Genomic DNA, 22959 nt, shown 5'->3' on the forward strand with positions numbered 1-22959 from the left:
ATTCTTCTGTGGTTTCAGTCCCGTTGAAGTCTCGTTTCGGCATATATCAAAAAGTTATGAGATTTTCAAATACGATTTATCAATATCTGTAGCATGTGGCCAGTTGCAAACTTTGTCAAAAAATTACATTTTTTTAAAATTGATTTTTTATACAAGGATTTTAAGAAATTGTCCATTTGGCGGCCATTTTGAAATTGTGTCTTTTTTCGCTTTGAGTAGAGCCACTGTTTTACCATTTTTTTACTGAAATTGTTTTTACTTAAATCTTTACTAGGTTCATGATAATTATAAATATTTAAATGGGGCAAAAAGGTAAACACACGGACCCTCCATTTTTCTGCCTAATTTAGAAAGAACAACCCTTTCCCAATGATATGCAAACTATAGACAAAAGTTTAATACCAGAACTTTTTTTATAAAGGGTTAAATTTGACTAAAATGGTGCATTTTGGAGTTCTAAATCAAGGGGTTGGGGTAGCATATGTTGTTATTCTGAGAAAAAATATGACTCTTATTAATTATAAATGGTATATTTGTAAAAAAGACTACTTGAAAATAAATTCTACAAACATCCATACATATCAAACACCTCGTTAGGGAATTATGGCTTTATGAATTCTATTCTATGTGGTCAAAACGGCTAAATCCCCATAAAATCCACTATTTTGTCATTTTGGTATCTTTGAGTGACAATATCTCAAAAACGAGCACACGGACATATGTTTTTTTCTTCCATTTTCTTTCATGGTATGAACTCCTATTTCCAAAAAATTATATGATAAAAAGATTAATACAAGAAAAATTTGACTTCTAAGAGGAGTACATCCTTAATAGGACGTTAAACCAATATAGGACGTTAAACTAATAAAACCTAAACGAGTTTCAAGTTATTTTTTGAATAAGTCTGTGCTTCAGACAAACTAGTGATGATACGTCTCTAAATGACTCTCAATATTGTGCATGGAAATTATAAAAATACAAATGAAAAACAAATATTTTAAAATTGGGAACATATATAACAAAGACCAGGTTAAATTAGTTTGTAGATATCATGTTTATCGGAGTAATAATATCATATAATTGTTTATTGCATAATCTGATTACACCAATATTTATACAAAATGTATAAATAAATATGATATTTTTGACAATTATACCCTCAGTGGTGTTAATCAACAAGTGTTATATAAATATTATAAGACTCTTTATATCTGGATATGAAGGATAGGGATAGTCTATCTGAGGATCATAAAATGTTGTAAAACCTGAGGCTTGCCGCGACTGCAACGCAAATTAAGCTTTTTATATCTTCAAAAATAAACACAGCCTAGTTTCTGAAAACAAATGTTAAAATATACCTAGAAAATACCAATTTTGTTTTCGCTGTGACGTCACGAGGCGTAATTGCAATTTGTAAATTATAGGGATGCTAGCATTTACATAGGAGCGATATTATTGAGCGCGTCAATAATATTTTATCGTGATTTTCTACTTGTGATTAAGAAAAATAAAACATAATAACTCAGAATTTGTCTATGTTTTTGCCGGATATCATCAGTGCAGAAAGCAACTCTCAAAAATAGTTTAAGAAATATCACAAATCAAAATGTAACAACGTGCAGAAATCATTATAAAGGATACATAATACATTAATGATTGTGGACTAAACGTCTTAATGCACACCTTCCACTCGGAGTATTTATACCTTTATTTGCTATGCACTATGAACACAACACTTCATGGGCTCAACCTAATAAAACGTTAAAAGGTCCTCTGCTTAGATTTATTGCCTCATTTAAAGACATATGAGATCATAAGTGTCACTTAGATAGGAGTGTATTTGTCAGATGGGCTTTTTGAAGTTAAATGATACAGAATAGTCGTATTACGCAGTTGGTTTGCCTGCCATCTTTAATTCATTTATTACAGCGCAGAAGTGATATCAAAGAATTCGTCACCATAACCTGTGTTTTCTTGACTTGTGTATGGCAAAATCCAGGTAAGTAGTAAGTAGTCATATTTATTGTTGAGGTAATATCATAACCCGGTAGACAGTTTATTATTCTATCTTATAAATATTTCGCTATCGGTTCTATTATTTGAACACCCCTTGCATTTTCGAACAACTGAGCTTTTATTCATTTTTACTTGTGTATGTGTATTATTAACTATTAATAAAGCAATGATATAAATGTAATCACCCATAATCCTAGTTACTTCTAGCTTCACTTCCGGCTTGCTGTAAGACATCAAACTATCAAGGGACAAGTCAGTGGTCTGCTCCGGATGTCGTCTGCTTCTTGTACCTAAGGATTTACCCGCAAATATATACCACAGTTGTGGATCTCAGTAACAACAATTTAACATCTCTCGAACGAGGTTGATTTCCTGATCTTCCACTATTAACGATATTGTATCTTCAAAACAACAAAATATTTAGGATCACGTCCGGAGCATTCGATAACGTCCCTAATATTGAGGAACTTGATCTCACAGACAACAAAATAGAACAATAATCAGTAGATGTGAATAGCTTCGAATCTCTGAAAGGTTAAGGACATTCCGAATTCAAAGAAACAACTTCCATATCGGTAAAGTAAATCCAGAACAAGCTTTGTCATCTATTCCAAATCTTGAATTTCTTACTATAGATATTTTTGAAGAATTTGTGTTTGGAAACGAATTTTTGAACCAAATGTATTTGCAAAATTCATACATTATATATAACCTCGGAACAATTTGTGTCAAGAAACTTCGTCTGATCGATAATGATATCTCAACAATAGGCACAGATGTCATTACCACATGGAAAACTAAATCATGAATTATGGAACTAGATGTTTCAGAAAATATGTTCTATTTACCACAACCACTTACTACGATGGGTTATTTCGGTTCACTGACTCGCCAGCTAGTAAGGCATACTGTGATGAACATTTTTCGAAAACGAAGTATCTTTAGTAGAAAAAGAACAGTTTTCTTACCAACCAATCTTACGTAGGTGGATTTTACTGACAATACGTTAAATGGATATACATTTAATATGACTATAAGCAAAAATAATCTGACTGTGTTGAAGAAGGTTATTCTAAAAAGAATATTTAGATGTTCATATGGTGTTGTCAAAGGACTGGTCCATTTAAAGGAATTTGAAATGCCCAGAGTCAACTTTTCAGAAGTAAATCCAAATATGTTTGCATAAATCCCTTATATGTCTCGACTAACTGCAAGACATTATTCAAAAGACTTCAGAATCTGTCTATCATCGATCTTTCCTCAAGTATCCCGTATTTTATACATAAACATCTGTTAGCAGACCAGGAGAAAACTCTCAAACAACTAAACCTTTATGGAAATCACATGAACCGGATTCCTACAGAGATATTACATAATTTAACAGTATTAGATAATCTTGATATTAGCAATAATTCCATAAGTACATTAAATTATTCCCAATATACATTACTTGATGAAATGAAAATCAAATCGAACGATTTCCAAATTGTTTTACATGGGAATCCTTTATTGTGTAACTGTGAACATTTAGATTTCCTATCGTGGGTAGAAGCCACTGATGTGATATACAAAAAGCGGAACTTTTATGTATGACTTCACAAGGAATTGAGGTACCGAATTACTAGAAAATTTCGATCAATTCAAAGATCAATGTGTTTCTGAAACATGGCTTATCGTTTCTGTTACTATAATCTTTATAATCTTTATGCTTTGTATTCTAACAAGAGAGGTATGGCGACGTAGTGTGTGGTTACGAGTGTTGTGCCGTCATCCTACGGAAGCTACGAAATACACAAATGATATCGTTATCTCATATTGCGACGAAGATCGGAGTTGGGTGAGAGATACATTAGCACCCTGGTATGATGAAAAACGAATTGAATTTGTGAGGATATACCAGGGCGAGACATAGCTGATAACATCATGGACGCTATAGACTCATTAAGTCAAATTGTATTTGTTGTTAGCTATGCTTCATTAGAACGAGAGTGGACAACATTTACTATGAGGTTAGCTTATGAATATTCATTACGTGTTGGACGAGAAAAAATGAATATCTTTATCTTACTTGGTGCCATTAAGAAGAGCGAATTCCCAAAACTTATTCGGAACAGCTTGACAGTCATACAACCGTTACGATGGCCTCAGGAATGTAACACCAATATGGAAAGAATGACTGGTGCTAGAACAAATTTTGGGGAGGATTGTCCAGGCTTATTCTTAGACGAAAATCGGATTTAAAATCCCCACATGTAACAGAGTCGATTTCATAATGCAGAAAAAAGTTTATATATAAATGACCTTGTCATATTATATTGTGAAAACAATTTAATTGTATGGTTAAACAAAAGTGCAATGACTAGAGAAGAAAGAAATTAATTTTTTGTGTCATGATAAGTATTGTTTTCCTGGCCAATGTGATTATATTTCAGTGGCATTAAGTCGGATTTTAAGACGAAATGGTGACTTTAAGTCTAAATATGTACCAAATACATCTTTATAACAAGGAAACAATATTTCATCAGAATTGATAACGCTTCTAATAATTGAACAGACATTGATGTTACATTTTTATTATGTATTTCATTTATCTGTGTTAATACGGTTACAGTATTTGAACGTAATTCAAATGTAAAAAAGATCTAAGATCATTTCATTCTGAATAAGCGTCATTATCTAAGCAGGTTTTTATACTCTTGGTGATGTGATATCTTCAGAATGTATTATCGCTGTACCATGTATATCCATATGTTATGAATTAATAATAATCAATATAAATGTAAAATCTGAAATACATTTAATTTTTTTTTCTGCGTTCTACTTATGAATTAGCTAAATCTATTTATTCTTACATTGATCCCTATTCTGGTTACACTGACTTCATCCATAAGACGTTTCAGTCCACAGTCTCATATTTTGTAACAAATGTTTTCAAACTATATATAAATAATGCAACACACAATTCATTTTTTAATCCCTGGCCTTGTTGTTTTGAAGAAAAATAAATGGGACTAAAGGTAATACGAGTTACCTCCCATTTTCCATTGACAACAAAAATATGAATATAAACGGCATGTTTTATTTCTCCTCGAGCACTATGTTATATACATGTACTTTATTATACAAGGCAATGCGTTTCATACGCGATACATTAATTTTTGCTATGAACACAATCTGTCAATGTTACTGTGAGAGTTCAATAACAATTTTTCACAATGTGTTACTTTATATACATCTCATATAATGTAATTCCACTAATGTATTTCAAACGCGATCTTTCAATATTTCTGTACTATTTCTATTTTCAAAAGAAAAAATCTTTAAATAATGTAATTCAATAACACTCATTTCTTTTGGTTAGATCTGTGTGGTTAGTTTTCCATAGACCAAAATAATTGTACGTCAATTATTATGATATTGTACATACAGAACGTTTTCGCGGGATATTTTAAAACCGGCACAGTCATTGGCCAAACTGAAATATTGGATAAAATATCAATATTCCACAATTCAATTTGTTTTATTGTGAAACGAAATAACTTTTCGATAAAACCAAATAAAATAAGTATGTGGCATGCCATCCAGGCGGCTCCGTGGTATGCCTGTTCCTGGTTGACATATTTAAACTTATAGGCATTATTCTCAATATATATTGGGTTTATGATGTCATAGACAACAAACGTGTCTTCGTGTCTACGAAAATGTCTTTCCATTTTTGTCTAAAACCTAAAAGATATTCAGAATACTGTTTAAACATTTTCGAAAACAAAGTAAACGTAGTATCCCTCTTCATATCATCGCCCACTTAAACTAAACTTAACTTGTTGGCATGGAATGATGTTGGATTTCTACCAGAGGGGGAGAGCATATTTTAACACTGAGGTTGCACCCTATTGCGTTTGATAAATATAACACACAGACCGATTTTCAGAACAAGACAGCAGTAACAAAAGTTATTTTGAGTTCGATACCCATGTGAAACAGCCATGCTTACTTATTAAAGCAATACGAAACACGATGCATTAAAACTGGACGATGAATCGGTAACAGGTGGATACTCGGGAGTATATATATAACTGGTGAGTTATGTTAAATTGTTTCCATTAAATGAAACTTTCTGTTTCTACTGTTATTGGACCATAGCAACATAGATACATCGTCCTGGAATAATCTTGCGTTTTAGCGATATTAGGGCTATTGCGTTAATTTTTTTAATGTTTATTCATCCAAATAGTTTTTTAAATCTTCCTTATTGAATCAGATAACAGTTTTGCGTTATGAATAAACAAGAAACACAATTTATTAAAAGATTGGTTTTTTCCTCCGGAATTATTTCAATCCCACCACAAATACAAAACAGTTAGTTGATAATTGCTACTGATACCGTACGTTGGCTGTACATTACAAAGTTGATATTATCACAAAGCCTTTACAATAAAATGTATTTGTAGAAATAATCATCTTAATATATAGAGGATGGTTTGATAGCACAGGCACACTTTGACATCTGAACATATCCATATCCTTAGAAAATCTCTGAAGAATAATTACAAAATGATAATGTTTATGATAGTTCTGTAAGGCACACAGAACAATACATCCGAGAGACCTATGTGTTTGTACCTGTCGTGCCTACGTACATTTCGTTGACGTACATCAACATGATGTACAGAGATTTCTCTAAGTAACGGGTAACCTTACAGCCTGTGGACATTGATTAGTGTTTACGCATCCGTTAATGTTAACTGAAGACATAAATATGAAGTCACTCGAAATAGCACGGCGCGAATGTTTTAGGGGCATTTAAATGCACTTTATTATGATATTTGAACGTGTTCTTTGTAGGAAGCAATCTGTACAAATTATGGCACTAGCTATATAGTGCGTAAGTGGTTTTTTTCTGCGCCATTATGTCAGCATCATTATGGAGGTAAGTATTTTGATTTTGCATAGTTAAGATGCATAACTCGATTACACATGTAAGTTGGTACTTTTGTTGAATTCATTACATTCGTTTCATTTCTGGCGGGTCAAATAGTGGGACTACTTTTCATGCAGATTGCTTCACGTGTGTTTAGTCGGAAGTATGTGGCAACCACTAAAGATACACGTCATGAAATGCCATTGTACGTCAAAGATGACATCCATCATTTAACAATAGAACGCGCCCCATAAAATATATTCTTAGAGGAACTGCTCCATACAAGCATGGTTAACATACAAGCGCAATCCAATCCCTATATAGTCGAACAAGCCCTAATCAGTGTCCTTACTTGTCTCGAGATTAGTACGTTATTTTCTACTTTTAATTCGCTTTAACAAGCTTGACCAAAAGTTTTCTCTACTTTGAATTTCTTCTAGATTTGCGTCCTTATCTTTTCATCAAATGAAAAAGGAAATCAGGGAAAATCTGTCTTTTTATCTTACAAGATCTTACAAGATAATGATATGCGTATCTTTCTTTCTACGCTGAATGATTAGTCCATTTGATGGGAAACAACCATTCTTAGTTTTAAAATAAACACAACTTTTTTTATCATAAATATAGAGTTGGACGAGAAATGTCTATATGCTTCATGATGTTATCACCAACATATGAGCAAGATATACAACATTTATCCTCGCACTAAAATGCAATCTTCCTCCTCCAACCAGGACACTAATAATGTTTTACCACACGACTAACATCTTTTCCAGAACACGATATGAAAAGGTCATTTATGTATGTTTTTCTACATTATAAAATTGTCTCTGTCACATGTGGAGACTTTAAATCCGATTTTCGTCTAAGAATACGTCTCGACAATCCATCCCAAAACTTGTTCCTTGCACAATCCGTTCTTTCCAAATTGATTTTACATTCTTTAGGCCATCGTAACGGATGTATGGATTTCCAGTAGTGCCGAATAAGTTTTGGAAATTCACTTTTCTTAATATCATCCAGTAAAATAAATATATTCATATTTTCTCGTCCAACACGAAATGAATATTCATAAGTTAATTTCATAGTAAATGTTGTCCATTCTCGTTCTAAAAAGGCATAACTGATAACAAATAGAGTTTGACGTGATGAGTCTATAGCGTCCATAATGTTATCAGCTATGTCTCGGCCTGGTATAAATGTTTTATCATCACAGCAAAATTTAATTTGTTTCTCATCCAACCAGGGTGCTAATGTATTTTTCACCCAACTGGAATCTTTGCTACAATAAGAAATATAGATACTGTTAGTATATTTAGAAGAATCTTCAGGATGACGGCACATAACTCGTAACCACACACTACGTCGCCATGCCTCCCTTGTTAGGATACCAAACACAAAGAAAAATACGGTTAAGGTAACAGAAACGATAAGCCAGGTTTGAGAAACACAATGATCTTTGAATATATCGAAAGTTTCTAGTAATTCTACTATCGGTACCTGAATTCCGTCTGAAGTCATACATAAAAGTTCTCGCTTTTTGTATATCACATTAGTGGCTTCTACCCACGAGAGGAAATCTAAATTTTTACATTTACATACTAACGGATTCCCATGTAAAAAAATTTGAAATTTTTTCGATTTGTTTTTCATTTCCTCAAGTAATGAGTATTGGGAATAATTTAATGTAGTAATAAAATTATTGCTAACGTCAAGATTCTCCAACACACTTAAATTGTATAATACCTGCGTAGGAATTTGATCCATATGGTTTTCAGAAAGGTTCAAATATTTGAGAGAATTTGTTTGATCTGCGAACAGTTGACTGTTTAAGATATAAAGGTTATTTGAAGAAACATCGACGGAAGACAGATTATAAAGTTCCTTGAATATTGCGGGTGTGTTCTGACGAAGGACGTGTTCGATATTGCATTTCCTTGCAGTAAGTCGAAACAGATTAGGCATTTCCAAAAACATATTTGGATGAACTTCTGAACAGTCGACTCCGGATATATCTAATTCCTTTAAATGGACCAGTCCTTTGATAACAGCATATGAACATTTCGGAGTCTTGCTGGAATAGCCTATATCCAAAACATTCAGATTATTATTTGCTATAGTTATATTAAGTGATGGTCCAGATAGTGCGTTGTAACTTATATCAAACAATGTCAAATTTCTGGGAAGGTAAAATATTTGTTCATTATTAAAAGACCTTCGATTTCTGTCTACTCTTATCTGCGTATGTGTCGCTCGAAAATAGATTAATGAACGGAAGAGCGCAAGCAGAGTAAACGATTGAGGTAAGTAGAACATGTTCTCTGACAAATCTAAATCCTCGATGCATGTCTTAGTTGTCCATGCAGTCACAGCATCTGTACCCATGATAGAAATAGCATTATCGGTCAAGTGAAGTGTCCTAACACAAATGGTCCCAAGGTTAAACATATCTGATTTCCCGAGTTCCTCACCAGTTGTGAATTGATATCGGAATCCCCTCATAATCAGTAAATCCATTGTTCTTTCTCGTATTCCGTAAAGTACATAAAGGGCATCATGGATACTGAATTTGTGACTTTTGTTTATCATTATCAATGTCGTGAGATGCACAAACGGAGAGAGAAAGTTATTTTCTATTTTCCGAAATGGGGCTCTCATATAGAGTTCTTTTATATTTGATCTTTGGACACCGTCAAATGATGTATTCAACAACGCGATGCCACCCTTACCTCTAAATGAGAGATATAACTTCAGCAAATTTGTTTGATTCCAAAACCTTTTTCCAAACATGAATCCTTCGAAAATATCTATAGCAAGAAATTCAAGAGTTGAAATGGTTGACAAGGCCTGTCCTGGATATCCTTTACTGATATGGAAGTTATTTCTTTGAATGTTTAAAGACTTCAACTTTTTCAGAGTTTCGAAGACATTCGTATCTATCGAAACTTCTTCTAATGTGTTATCGGTGAGATCAAGTTCCTCAATATTCTGGACGTTATCGAATGCTCCGGACGTGATCCTTACTAGTTTGTTTCTTTGAAGATACATTGTCTTTAACAGTGGAAGATCCGGAAACGAATCCCGTTGTAGGGAAGCAAAATAGTTGTTACTTAGATCCAAAACTGTTGTATTTGATGGTAAATCCTTAGGTACAACGAGCAGACGACATCCGGAACATATCACGTGGGTCTCTCGAGACATTTCAACGATGTCACAGCAAACTGGAAGTGCATCTGAATGGTTACAAAATAATATTTAGTGCGATATTAACTAACGGACATAAAGTTAAGATACCACAAATGTACTTATAAAGATATATATACATAACTTACAATATAAAGTTATCGACTAGTTTCCAGATCATAAACATTTTTTTTTTATTTTGACGAAGTTTTGTACATCATTAATGTTAACATTGATAATTTAAAACAAAATTCGGAAAAAAAAAACTAAAAAATAAAAAAAATTTCCACCCTAATATATTTATCTATTGCCTAAACAACAGATGTTAAATAGCATGAGTACATCTTTTAAATAATATTTGTTTAAAGAAATGTTAATTGACACTATCATCGCAATACCATTCCATCCATTTTTCTTATATTGCCGATTCATTTCAAAGTTCGTACTATATTCAGCCTTTTCACTGCATGGGACAGACGTAAACATATCGAACAGTAAAGGCTAAATATTTCCGAGTCGTGTCATTATAGCACTGAATAATACTGAATACAAAGACTAAGTACGATATACACTTATTGAATATGTTGATAACATCTGAAATATACGAAGACAATCCATTATAGAGATTTTATATCTCAAAAGAAGAGATAGTAAAATAATGACGGAGGTAATTTAGTTTTTAATCGTTATAAATGATAAATCATTAGACATTTTCCTTTTTGATGCAAACTATAATTCTACTTTGCGGTATTAGCAGCAGTAGAATTCGGAAGAAATGATAGATACAAATACACATACTGTTGCAGTACAGTTTTGTCATAATAAATGAATACTTACCAGAGGGAAGGACGATCCATAATGTATATAACACAAACACGACCATTACGTCGGCCATTTTACTTGTCTATATACCTAGAGGTAGGTCTGGTACCGGAGTCGACACACATTATTTTGTTTGTACCAGGAAGGAATTGGACTAACAAAAGGGTAATACGAATTTGATACGGTGTGTTTAAACATAGACCTGTCTATAAAAATACACATAGCAAACTTCTATATTTTTAAGATCAAATTTAATTCATGCAAATACGTTTATCGACCTATTCAAGTCTTAACTGTTATTAATTCTGGCATTTTTAAAACCGCAATAAGCGTTATCATGATTTTAAAGTCATTTGTTACAATATAGCAAAATTGAAACAATAAAAAGCACAAATTTAAAGTCAATATATTCCCCTTACGACCAAAAATGCAAAATTAATACTGCAAATAACATGACAGTAGAAACTACACGTTCTAGCTGACTTTCTTCTATATGATGAAGCATAACGTTTCTGCTACAATTAAATACTTTAAAAAACCAGTTTACGTTTAAACATAACTAATTCGGAGTTAGTTATACCAGTGATAAAGTTTAATCATCGTGTTTCCGAGACTTTCCAACATCAAGGCAAATGGAATACACTTTTTATTTTTGTAAAATTGACTCTGATACCGATGTAGACATAAAAAGTTTCTTTTTTTTTCTTAGATACGCTTTGCTTATCTTACCCAAAACCGACTCTGGATTTTTGCAATACATTTCGATGTGAGATTCTTCAAAAATATATTCTTGTAGTAATGTGATACAAGTCTCTTATATTTGTGTTCATTTTATATGATTTTTTTAATGAAACTCGTCTCGAAAGTTTCATGAAGGGAGACATGTAATAATATGATTCAAGTTTCTTGTATTTGTGTTCATTTTATATGATTTTTTAATGAAACTCGTCTCGAAAGTTTCATGAAGGGAGACATGTAATAATATGATTCAAGTCTCTTATATTTGTGTTCATTTTATTTGATTTTTTAATGAAACTCGTCTCGAAAGTTTCATGAAGGGAGACATGTAATAATATGATTCAAGTCTCTTATATTTGTGTTCATTTTATTTGATTTTTTAATGAAACTCGTCTCGAAAGTTTCATGAAGGGAGACATGTAATAATATGATTCAAGTCTCTTATATTTGTGTTCATTTTATATGATTTTTTAATGAAACTCGTCTCGAAAGTTTCATGAAGGGAGACATGTAATAATATGATTCAAGTCTCTTATATTTGTGTTCATTTTATATGATTTTTTAATGAAACTCGTCTCGAAAGTTTCATGAAGGGAGACATGTAATAATATGATTCAAGTCTCTTATATTTGTGTTCATTTTATATGATTTTTTAATGAAACTCGTCTCGAAAGTTTCATGAAGGGAGACATGTAATAATATGATTCAAGTTTCTTGTATTTGTGTTCATTTTATTTGATTTTTTAATGAAACTCGTCTCGAAAGTTTCATGAAGAGAGACATGTAATAATATGATTCAAGTCTCTTATATTTGTGTTCATTTTATTTGATGTTTTAATGAAACTCGTCTCGAAAGTTTCATGAAGGGAGACATGTAATAATATGATTCAAGTCTCTTATATTTGTGTTCATTTTATTTGATGTTTTAATGAAACTCGTCTCGAAAGTTTCATGAAGGGAGACATGTAATAATATGATTTAAGTTTCTTGTATTTGTGTTCATTTTATATGATTTTTTAATGAAACTCGTCTCGAAAGTTTCATGAAGGGAGACATGTAATAATATGATTCAAGTTTCTTGTATTTGTGTTCATTTTATATGATTTTTTAATGAAACTCGTCTCGAAAGTTTCATGAAGGGGGACATGTAATAATATGATTCAAGTCTCTTATATTTGTGTTCATTTTATATGATTTTTTAATGAAACTCGTCTCGAAAGTTTCATGAAGGGAGACATGTAATAATATGATTCAAGTCTCTTATATTTGTGTTCATTTTATATGATTTTTTAATGAAACTCGTCTCGAAAGTTTCATGAAGGGAGACATGTAATAATATGATTCAAGTTTCTTGTATTTGTGTTCATTTTATTTGATTTTTTAATGAAACTCGTCTCGAAAGTTTCATGAAGAGAGACATGTAATAATATGATTCAAGTCTCTTATATTTGTGTTCATTTTATTTGATTTTTAATGAAACTCGTCTCGAAAGTTTCATGAAGGGAGACATGTAATAATATGATTCAAGTCTCTTATATTTGTGTTCATTTTATTTGATGTTTTAATGAAACTCGTCTCGAAAGTTTCATGAAGGGAGACATGTAATAATATGATTCAAGTTCTCTTGTATTTGTGTTCATTTTATATATTTGATTTTTAATGAAACTCGTCTCGAAAGTTTCATGAAGGGAGACATGTAATAATATGATTTAAGTTTCTTGTATTTGTGTTCATTTTATATGATTTTTTAATGAAACTCGTCTCGAAAGTTTCATGAAGGGAGACATGTAATAATATGATTCAAGTTTCTTGTATTTGTGTTCATTTTATTTGATTTTTTAATGAAACTCGTCTCGAAAGTTTCATGAAGAGAGACATGTAATAATATGATTCAAGTTTCTTGTATTTGTGTTCATTTTATATGATTTTTTAATGAATTTCGTCTCGAAAGTTTCATGAAGGGGGACATGTAATAATATGATTCAAGTCTCTTATATTTGTGTTCATTTTATATGATTTTTTAATGAAACTCGTCTCGAAAGTTTCATGAAGGGAGACATGTAATAATATGATTCAAGTCTCTTATATTTGTGTTCATTTTATTTGATTTTTTAATGAAACTCGTCTCGAAAGTTTCATGAAGGGAGACATGTAATAATATGATTCAAGTCTCTTATATTTGTGTTCATTTTATTTGATTTTTTAATGAAACTCGTCTCGAAAGTTTCATGAAGGGAGACATGTAATAATATGATTCAGGTCTCTTATATTTGTGTTCATTTTATTTGATTTTTTAATGAAACTCGTCTCGAAAGTTTCATGAAGGGAGACATGTAATAATATGATTCAAGTCTCTTATATTTGTGTTCATTTTATTTGATTTTTTAATGAAACTCGTCTCGAAAGTTTCATGAAGGGAGACATGTAATAATATGATTCAAGTCTCTTATATTTGTGTTCATTTTATTTGATTTTTTAATGAAACTCGTCTCGAAAGTTTCATGAAGGGGGGCATGTAATAATATGATTCACGTTTCTTGTATTTGTATTCATTTTATTTGATTTTTTAATGAAACTCGTCTCGAAAGTTTCATGAAGGGAGACATGTAATAATATGATTCAAGTCTCTTATATTTGTGTTCATTTTATTTGATTTTTTAATGAAACTCGTCTCGAAAGTTTCATGAAGGGAGACATGTAATAATATGATTCAAGTCTCTTATATTTGTGTTCATTTTATTTGATGTTTTAATGAAACTCGTCTCGAAAGTTTCATGAAGGGGGACATGTAATAATATGATTTAAGTTTCTTGTATTTGTGTTCATTTTATTTGATTTTTTAATGAAACTCGTCTCGAAAGTTTCATGAAGGGAGACATGTAATAATATGATTCAAGTCTCTTATATTTGTGTTCATTTTATTTGATTTTTTAATGAAACTCGTCTCGAAAGTTTCATGAAGGAGGATATCTAAAGGCAAAGTTAAATGTTCTCAAAGAATTTAACAGAGCTGAAAAGTGTAACCTCAACCAATCGACATCGTGTAAAAATCTGCCTTATCATACACGGATAATAAGTAAAGACTTGAACATGTTTGGATTTTGAAACGCACTCGTTTAAGCCACTAAAACAATACTATCGTACTATTATTAGTTCATCAAAATATTGACGTCATAATCTCATATAAACTGAACAAAACTTGTTTTTATTATAATACATTAACGACGGAAATGTAAGTCCTCCATTGATATTTCAGATAGCTCATATTTCTTATTTTTTTTTATTCCGAAAAATGCCGGATCAATGTATGAATGTAAATATATTTTTTTTAGTACAAAGATAAACTTAAACCATAATGGTTGTATGGCAAACACGTTTCTTCAAAATTAATACCAATGCAATATGTGACGTGCATTTTCAAATTTAAACGAAATAGTGAGAGTATACTCGTTTCATGGAGGCGAGTAAAGTGAAATATGAACGTCAATCTTATGGCCTCATCCATAAAGCTGGAATAGTAATGTTATACATTTAATGTGGATGTAAGGCAGAAAATATTCCAATTCATTCATTATTACTTCGATTTAGTTAATACTCATACATACAGATATTAGTCTTTGTCTTGTACAACCACCAAATACTTTATAGTTTTATAAACTATCTCTATATTATTGTAAATGTTACTAAATTGTGTTTTGAATTTAGCTGCTGGTTTTTCCTGTGTGTTCTGTTCGACTAAACGCACTATAGAAAAGGTCTAAGATAAGACATACTTCCGTGTTAATTTACAACAATAAATGCTCAATTACCCGAAGGAAGGAAGGTCTGCAGTAGTATATATAACGCAAGTAGGAGCTTTACGTCAGTCATGTTATTATGTCTACCAGGAAGCTTTTAAAATTTGTGTAACGTTAGCTGTGGAACGAATGATTTAATCTTTAACAATAAGTACGACACAGTGTATAATGTACCATTGGTTTTGGAGCCATTATTGTACTCATTGTCTAACATTGGCTTCCTTGTTTAGTCTCTGTCATAACGATTCGACTCGGAAATATTTAGCCTTTACTGTTCGATATGTTTACGTCTGTCCCATGCAGTGAAAAGGCTGAATATAGTACGAACTTTGAAATGAATCGGCAATATAAGAAAAGTATTTAATCTTTAACAATAGGTACGACAAACGGGAACAATAAAAGGGACATTTGAGACGATGTGTTTAACATTTTGAAATTAATTTGGTATTGACATATATAGAACCAGTGACTGGAATAGTTTTAAAACAATGTTCTGAATAGCTCTTCAAGCTAAATTTATTTCCGTTTGATTTCTTTTATTTCGAGATGTCTAAATTTACACTAAATATTCTTACAGATTAAGGTATAGTTTTGTTCGGCAATGACTCAATATTTCGATCTTATTAGGGACATTGAATATTGTTTATTCTACACCAACGTATTTTCAATCTAACAATTTCGATAGGTCATATACAGTGGATCCTTAACGGCGATTTGATTACGCGATTTTGATCTTGAAATGTTAAAATGATCGGGTGGTATAGTTAGGTCACTTGTCTTTCACCTAATCGACCAGGGTTCGATCCCCGGCACGAACATGAAAAGGTGAGGGATCACCTATCCGATTACATTTACACTAAGTTCCCTCGGGCGCTTTCATCCGGAAAATCGTAAAATATTTGTATATGTTATAGAACTTTTTACACAATCGATTTAAAATAGATGCAGTTTGTAGAATTCGCATTTTATCTGGAAACTGCTTCGAGATTTTCGTTATAACTTTTGGCCCGCGAAATACATAAATTCAATGGTATGCAAAATTGAGGAATTCAGAAGTTATATTTGAATGTTCCTGTACGTAATCGGGTTCAAAGTCTTCAATTATATTCGTACGTAAGTTTAAAGTTCCAAGATGTATCTTTGTATTGTCTCAGTATTGTAATGCATTTTTATTGACAATTGACACCGACTTAAATCTGTATGTATGTAGTAATATTGGATGATACATGAAGAATTAGAAATAGTATTAATAATAGATGAAGCGGAATATTATCTGCTTTCATTACCTTCACATTTAATGCACAACATATCTTTTTCAGTTCAATGGATGAAGCCATCAGATTGATTGACATATTCATATTTCCACTTTACTCACTAACATCCATGGAATAAGTATACTCTAAGCATTTCGTTAAATAAGAAAATGCAGGTCATCTATTATGTTTTTCCATATTAAAGCGTTATCTGCTCTTGCATTGGTTTTGATTTTGAAGAAATTTGTTTGCCGTCAGAAATACAACTAATATGGTTTAATTCATCTTTGTCCTATTTAAAAAAAAACAAATTGATTCGGCATTTTTCAGGATGAAATTATTTAGAAGTATGAGCTTTAAAATACCAATGGAGGACTTAAATTTTTATCCGTTGATGTTTTACAACAAAACAAAAAAAGAACTTTTTTTTCAGTTTATTATTTGATGAATTAGAAATAGTATAATATCATAGATGACACTTGTTGTGGTTGGAAAGCTGTCAGAATTAGATATCATTTGCCACGTGAATCGGTCGATGAACGTATCTGCATGCATTTAATTTGATCTTTAAAATATAGAAGTTTGTTATGTGTATTTTAGACAGGTCTATGTTCAAACATACCGTATCAAATTCGTATTACCCTTTTGCTAGTCTAGTTCGACTTCCTCTCCTTTGTACAACCGCAATCATGTGTGTCGACTCGGGCACCAGACCTACCGCTAGGTATATAAACACATAAAATGGCCCACGTAATGATCGTGTTAGTGTTAAGTAATAATAATACTTATAATAATAACTGGTAAGTATTCATTTTTGTGATACAGCTGTACTGCTACAGTATGTGCATTTGTATCTATTATTTCATCCGAATTCTACTGCTGCTTATATCGCAAAATAGAATAATAGTTTGCATAAAAAAGATATATCTAATAATTTATCATTTATAACAATAAAAACATTTTGTTTTCTTTCTGTTCTTTGCGATATAAAATATTTATTATTGATTCTCTTCGTATGAAACATTTCAGATGTAACCAACATATGCGATAAGTGTATATAGTTTTTGTATTCAGTATTATACAGCTATTGTATATAGGATCGACACAGGGTATAATATACCATTGTTTTTGGAGCCATTCCTGTACTCATTGTATAACATTGGCTATTGTATATAGGATCGACACAGGGTATAATATACCATTGTTTTTGGAGCCATTCCTGTACTCATTGTATAACATTGGCTCCGCTGTTTAGTCTCTGCCATAATAACACGACTCTGATTTATTAAGCCTTTACTATTCGATATGTTAACGTTTCTCCCATGCAGTGAAAAGGCTGAATATGGTACGGACTTTGGAGTGAGTCGAAAACATAAGAAATAATAGATAGAATGGTATTGTTTTAATAGTGTCAAATAGGATTTCTTTAAATAGATATTGATTAAAAAATATACTCACGCTATTTAACATCTATTGTTAAGGTAATAAATTATTATATTGGGTGTAAAACATTTATTTTTTTATTTTTCCGAATTGTGTTTGAAATGATCAATGTTAAAATCATTGATGTACAAAACATCGTCAATTTAAAATATAAAGGATGTAACAATGTTATGATTTGGAAACTAGTCGATAACGTTCCATTGTCAGTTATATATATATACGTATAATAAATTTGAGGAAAAAGGTGAGCGCTTTCGCCCAATTCAATGGAGCTCTTCAGACTGTTTGAAGAGCTCCCTTAAATGGGGCGAAAGCGCTCAAATAACTAGTTAGTCGTTTTTGTTTTTATTTCTTATATACATGTATATATTTGCAAGTAAGCTTCTGACATCTTGACTTAATGTTCGTTAATTATTACAGATGGATTTCCGGTATGCTGCAACACCCTTGAAATGCCAGGAGAGACCAACGTGATATGTTCCGGATGTCGTCTGCTCGTTGTACCTAAGGATTTACCGACAAATACGACAGTTTTGGATCTAAGTAACAACTATTTTACTTCTCATGAACGGGATTCATTTCCGTATCTTCCACTGTTATCCAAATTGTATCTTCGAAAAAAAAACCTGGTGAGAATCACGTCCAGAGCATTCGATAACGTCCCTAATATTGAGTACCTTGATCTCACTGACAACAAATTAGAACAGTTATCCATGGACATGAATGTCTTCGAAACTCTGAACAAACTAAAGAAATTAAGAATTGATAGGAACAACTTCCATATTAGTAAAGCATATCCAGGACAGGCTTTATCATCCATTTCAAATCTTGAATTCCTTATTTTGGACATTTTTGAAGGATTTGTGTTTGGAAACGAGTTTTTTAACCAAACATGTTTACAACACTTATACCTATACTTCCAAGGCAAAGGCACCGTGTCGTTGTTAAACAATTCATTTGACGGTCTCGAAAGATCAAATATAAAAGTACTAAGTATCACAGCACCTTTCCGAAAGATCGAAACAAACACATTTGCTCCATTTAGAAATCTTACCACATTAATATGGAGAACTTTAGCAATCACTTTGTCTATCAATGATGCGCTTCGGGGACTTTACGGAGTCAGAGAAAGAACAATGGATTCACTTTCAATCAGAGGATTTCGATATAAATTTACTACTGGCGAGGATCTACGGAAATCTGATATGTTTAACCTGGGAACAATTTGTGTAAAGAAACTTCATCTGATTGGTAATGCTATCGCATTAATAGGCACAGATGCCATAACCTCATGGAGTACTAAAACATGCATTGAGGAAATAGATGTTTCAGAAAATATGTTCTATTTACCACAACAACTTACAACGATGGGTCTTTTCCGTTCATTGACTCGCCTACTAGTAAGGCATACTGTGATGAGAATTTTTCGAAAACGAAGTACCTTTAGTAGAAAAAGAACAGTATTCTTACCAACCAATCTTACGTATGTGGATTTTACTGACAATACGTTAAATGGATATACATTTAATATGACTATAAGCAAAAATAATCTGACTGTGTTGAAGATAGGTTATTCTAATAAGAATTTTAGATGTTCATATGGACTTGTCAAAGGTCTGGTCCATTTAAAGGAATTAGACATATCCGGAGTCGACTGTTCACAAGTTCATCCAAATATGTTTGCAGGAATGCCTCTTCTCTCTCGGCTAACTGCTAGGCAGTGTAATATCGAACGCGTCCTTAGTCAGAACACACCCGCATTATTCAAAAGACTTCATAATCTGTCTATCATCGACCTTTCCTCCAATAACCTGCATTTCATACATAAACATCTGTTAGCAGACCAGAAGAAAACTCTTAAACAACTAAACCTTTCTGGAAATCACATGGACCAGATTCCTACAGAGATATTACATAATTTAACAGTATTAGAGAATCTTGATATTAGCAATAATTCCATAAGTACATTAAATTATTCCCAATATACATTACTTGATGAATTTAAAATTAAATCGATTGATTTCCAAATTGTTTTACATGGGAATCCTTTAGTATGTACCTGTGAACATTTAGATTTCCTATCGTGGGTAGAAGCCACTGATGTGATATATAAAAAGCGAGAACTTTTATGTATGACTTCAGAAGGAATTGAGATACCGATAGCAGAGTTACTGGAAACTTTCGATCAATTCAAAGATCAATGTGTTTCTATAACATGGCTTATCGTGTCTGTAACTATAATCTGTATAATCTTTATGCTTGGTATTCTAACAAGAGAGGTATTGCGACGTAGTGTGTGGTTACGAGTGTTGTGCCGTCATCCTACGGAAGCTACAAAATACACAAATGATATCGTTATCTCATATTGCGACGAAGATCGGAGTTGGGTGAGAGATACATTAGCACCCTGGTATGATGAAAAATGAATTGAATTTGTGAGGATATACCAGGCCGAGACATAGCTAATAGCATCATGGACGCTATAGACTCATCGTCAAACTGTATTTGTTGTTAGCTATGCTTCATTAGAACGAGAATGGACAACATTTACTATGAGGTTAACTTATGAATATCCATTACGTGTTCGACGAGAAAAAATGAACATCTCTATCTTACTTGGTGCCATTAAGAGCGAATTTCCAAAACTTATTCGGAACAGCTTGAGAGTCATACAACCGTTACGATGGCCTCAGAAATGTAACACCAATATGGAAAGAATGACTGGTGCTAGAACAAATTTTGGGGAGGATTATCCAGGCGTATTCTTAGACGAAAATCGGATTTAAAATCCCCACATGTAACAGAGTCGATTTCATAATACAGATAAAGTTTAGACATAAATGACCTTGTCATGTTATATTTTTTTGTGTGTCATGATAAGTATTGTTTACCTGGCCAATGTGATTATATTTCAGTGGCATTTCCTGACGCGTGGCTACTATTCACCATGAGGTTAAGTTATGAATATTCATTCCGTGTTGGACGAGAAAATAAGAATATTTTTATTTTGTTTAACGATATAAAAAAAGAGCGAATTTCCTAAATTTATCCGGAACAACTGGACAACCATCTGTCCTCAACATTGGCCAAATGAAAGTAACACAACTTTGGACAAATTTACTGGAGCCAAAAATAAGTTTTGGGAGAGATTGTCAAGTCGGATTTTAAGACAAAATGGTGACTTTAAGTCTAAATATGTACCAAATATATCTTTATAACAAGGAAATAATATTTCATCAGAATTGATATCGCTTCTAATAATTGAACAGACATTTATGTTACATTTTTTATGTATTTCATATATCTGTGTTAATACGGTTACAGTATTTGAACGTAATTCAAATGTAAAAAAGATCTAAGTTCATAAATAATCATTCATTTCATTCTGAATAAGCGCCATTATCTAAGCAGGTTTTTATACTCTTGGTGATATGATATCTTCAGAATGTATTATCGCTGTACCATGTATATCCATATGTTATGAATTAATAATAATTAATATAAATGTAAAATCTGATATACATTTAATTTTTTTTCTGTGTTCTACTTATGAATTAACTAAATCTATTTATTCTTACATTGATTCCTATTCTGGTTACACTGACTTCATTCATAAGACGTTTCAGTTCACAATCTCATATTTGTAACATGTGTTTTCAAACTATTTATAACACACAATTCATTTTTTAATCCCTGGCCTTGTTGCTTTGAAGAAAAATAAATGAGACTAAAGGTAATACGAGTTACCTCCCATATTCCATTGACAACAAGAATATTAATATAAACGGCATGTTTTATTTCTCTTCGAGCACTATGTTATATATATGTACGTTATTATACAAGGCAATTCCTTTAATATCATACGCGATACATTAATTTTCGCTATGAACACAATCTTTCAATATTACTGTGAGAGTTCAATAACATTTTTTTACAATGTGCTACTTTATATACATGTAATATAATGTAATTCCACTAATGTATTTCAATCGCGATCTTTCAATATTTCTGTACTATTTCTATTTTCAAAAGAAAAAATCTTTAAATAATGTAATTCAATAACACTCATTTCTATTGGTTAGATCTGTGTGGTTATTTTTCCAAAGACCAAAATAATTGTACGTCAACTATTATGATATTATACATACAGAACGTTATCGCGGGATATTTTAAAACCGGCACAGTCATTGGCCAAACTGAAATATTGGATAAGATATCAATGTTCCACAATTCAATATGTTTTATTGTGAAAGTACTTAATAAAATCACGGAAATGTATCCTACAAAGCCAACTGACTGACATGCCACACACCTTTTGTATTTTGTTTTATCGAAATGGTATTTCGTTTTAATAACGAAATAACTTTACAATAAAACCAAATAAATAAGTTTTTTTTTGTATGTGGCATGCCAGCCAGGCGGCTCCGTGGTATGCCTAGTTCCTGGTTGACATATTTAAACTTATAGGCATTATTCTCAATATATATTGGGTTTATGATGTCATAGACAACAAACGTGTCTTCGTGTCTATGAAAATGTCTTATATATCTAGCTGGTGAGTTATGTTAGATTGTTTCCATTAAATGAGGCTTTCTGTTTCTACAGTCATTGGACCATATGAAACATACGTATATATACATCATCCTGGAATACATATGTACATCTTGCGTTTTTAGCGTTATTAGGCTTATTGCGTTAATTTTTTAAATGTTTATTCATCCACATATTTTGTTAAACCTTCCTAATTGAATCAGATATCAGTTTTGCGTTATGAATTAACAAGAAA

The 22959-nt window shown here is 31.9% G+C and overlaps 2 protein-coding genes across 2 annotated transcripts; one reads left to right on the forward strand and one right to left on the reverse strand.

Annotated features, from left to right (window-relative positions):
• Positions 1-1599: 1599 nt before the first annotated feature.
• On the forward strand, positions 1600-20991 carry LOC138335238 (toll-like receptor 3). Its single transcript, XM_069284229.1, has 2 exons — positions 1600-1999; positions 18594-20991. Exons 1-2 carry the CDS (start codon positions 1867-1869, stop codon positions 20597-20599), a joined length of 2139 nt encoding a protein of 712 aa, XP_069140330.1. The 5' UTR covers positions 1600-1866; the 3' UTR covers positions 20600-20991.
• On the reverse strand, positions 7155-11078 carry LOC138335237 (toll-like receptor 8). The gene is made up of 2 exons (XM_069284228.1): positions 10958-11078; positions 7155-10170 (listed from the first exon to the last, which is right to left on the reverse strand). The coding sequence occupies exons 1-2, from the start codon at positions 11013-11015 to the stop codon at positions 7754-7756; spliced, it is 2475 nt and encodes an 824-aa protein (XP_069140329.1). The 5' UTR covers positions 11016-11078; the 3' UTR covers positions 7155-7753.
• Positions 20992-22959: the final 1968 nt, after the last annotated feature.

This window comes from Argopecten irradians, chromosome 11, assembly GCF_041381155.1.
Source record: "Argopecten irradians isolate NY chromosome 11, Ai_NY, whole genome shotgun sequence".
Classification (NCBI taxonomy): Eukaryota; Metazoa; Mollusca; class Bivalvia; order Pectinida; family Pectinidae; genus Argopecten; species Argopecten irradians.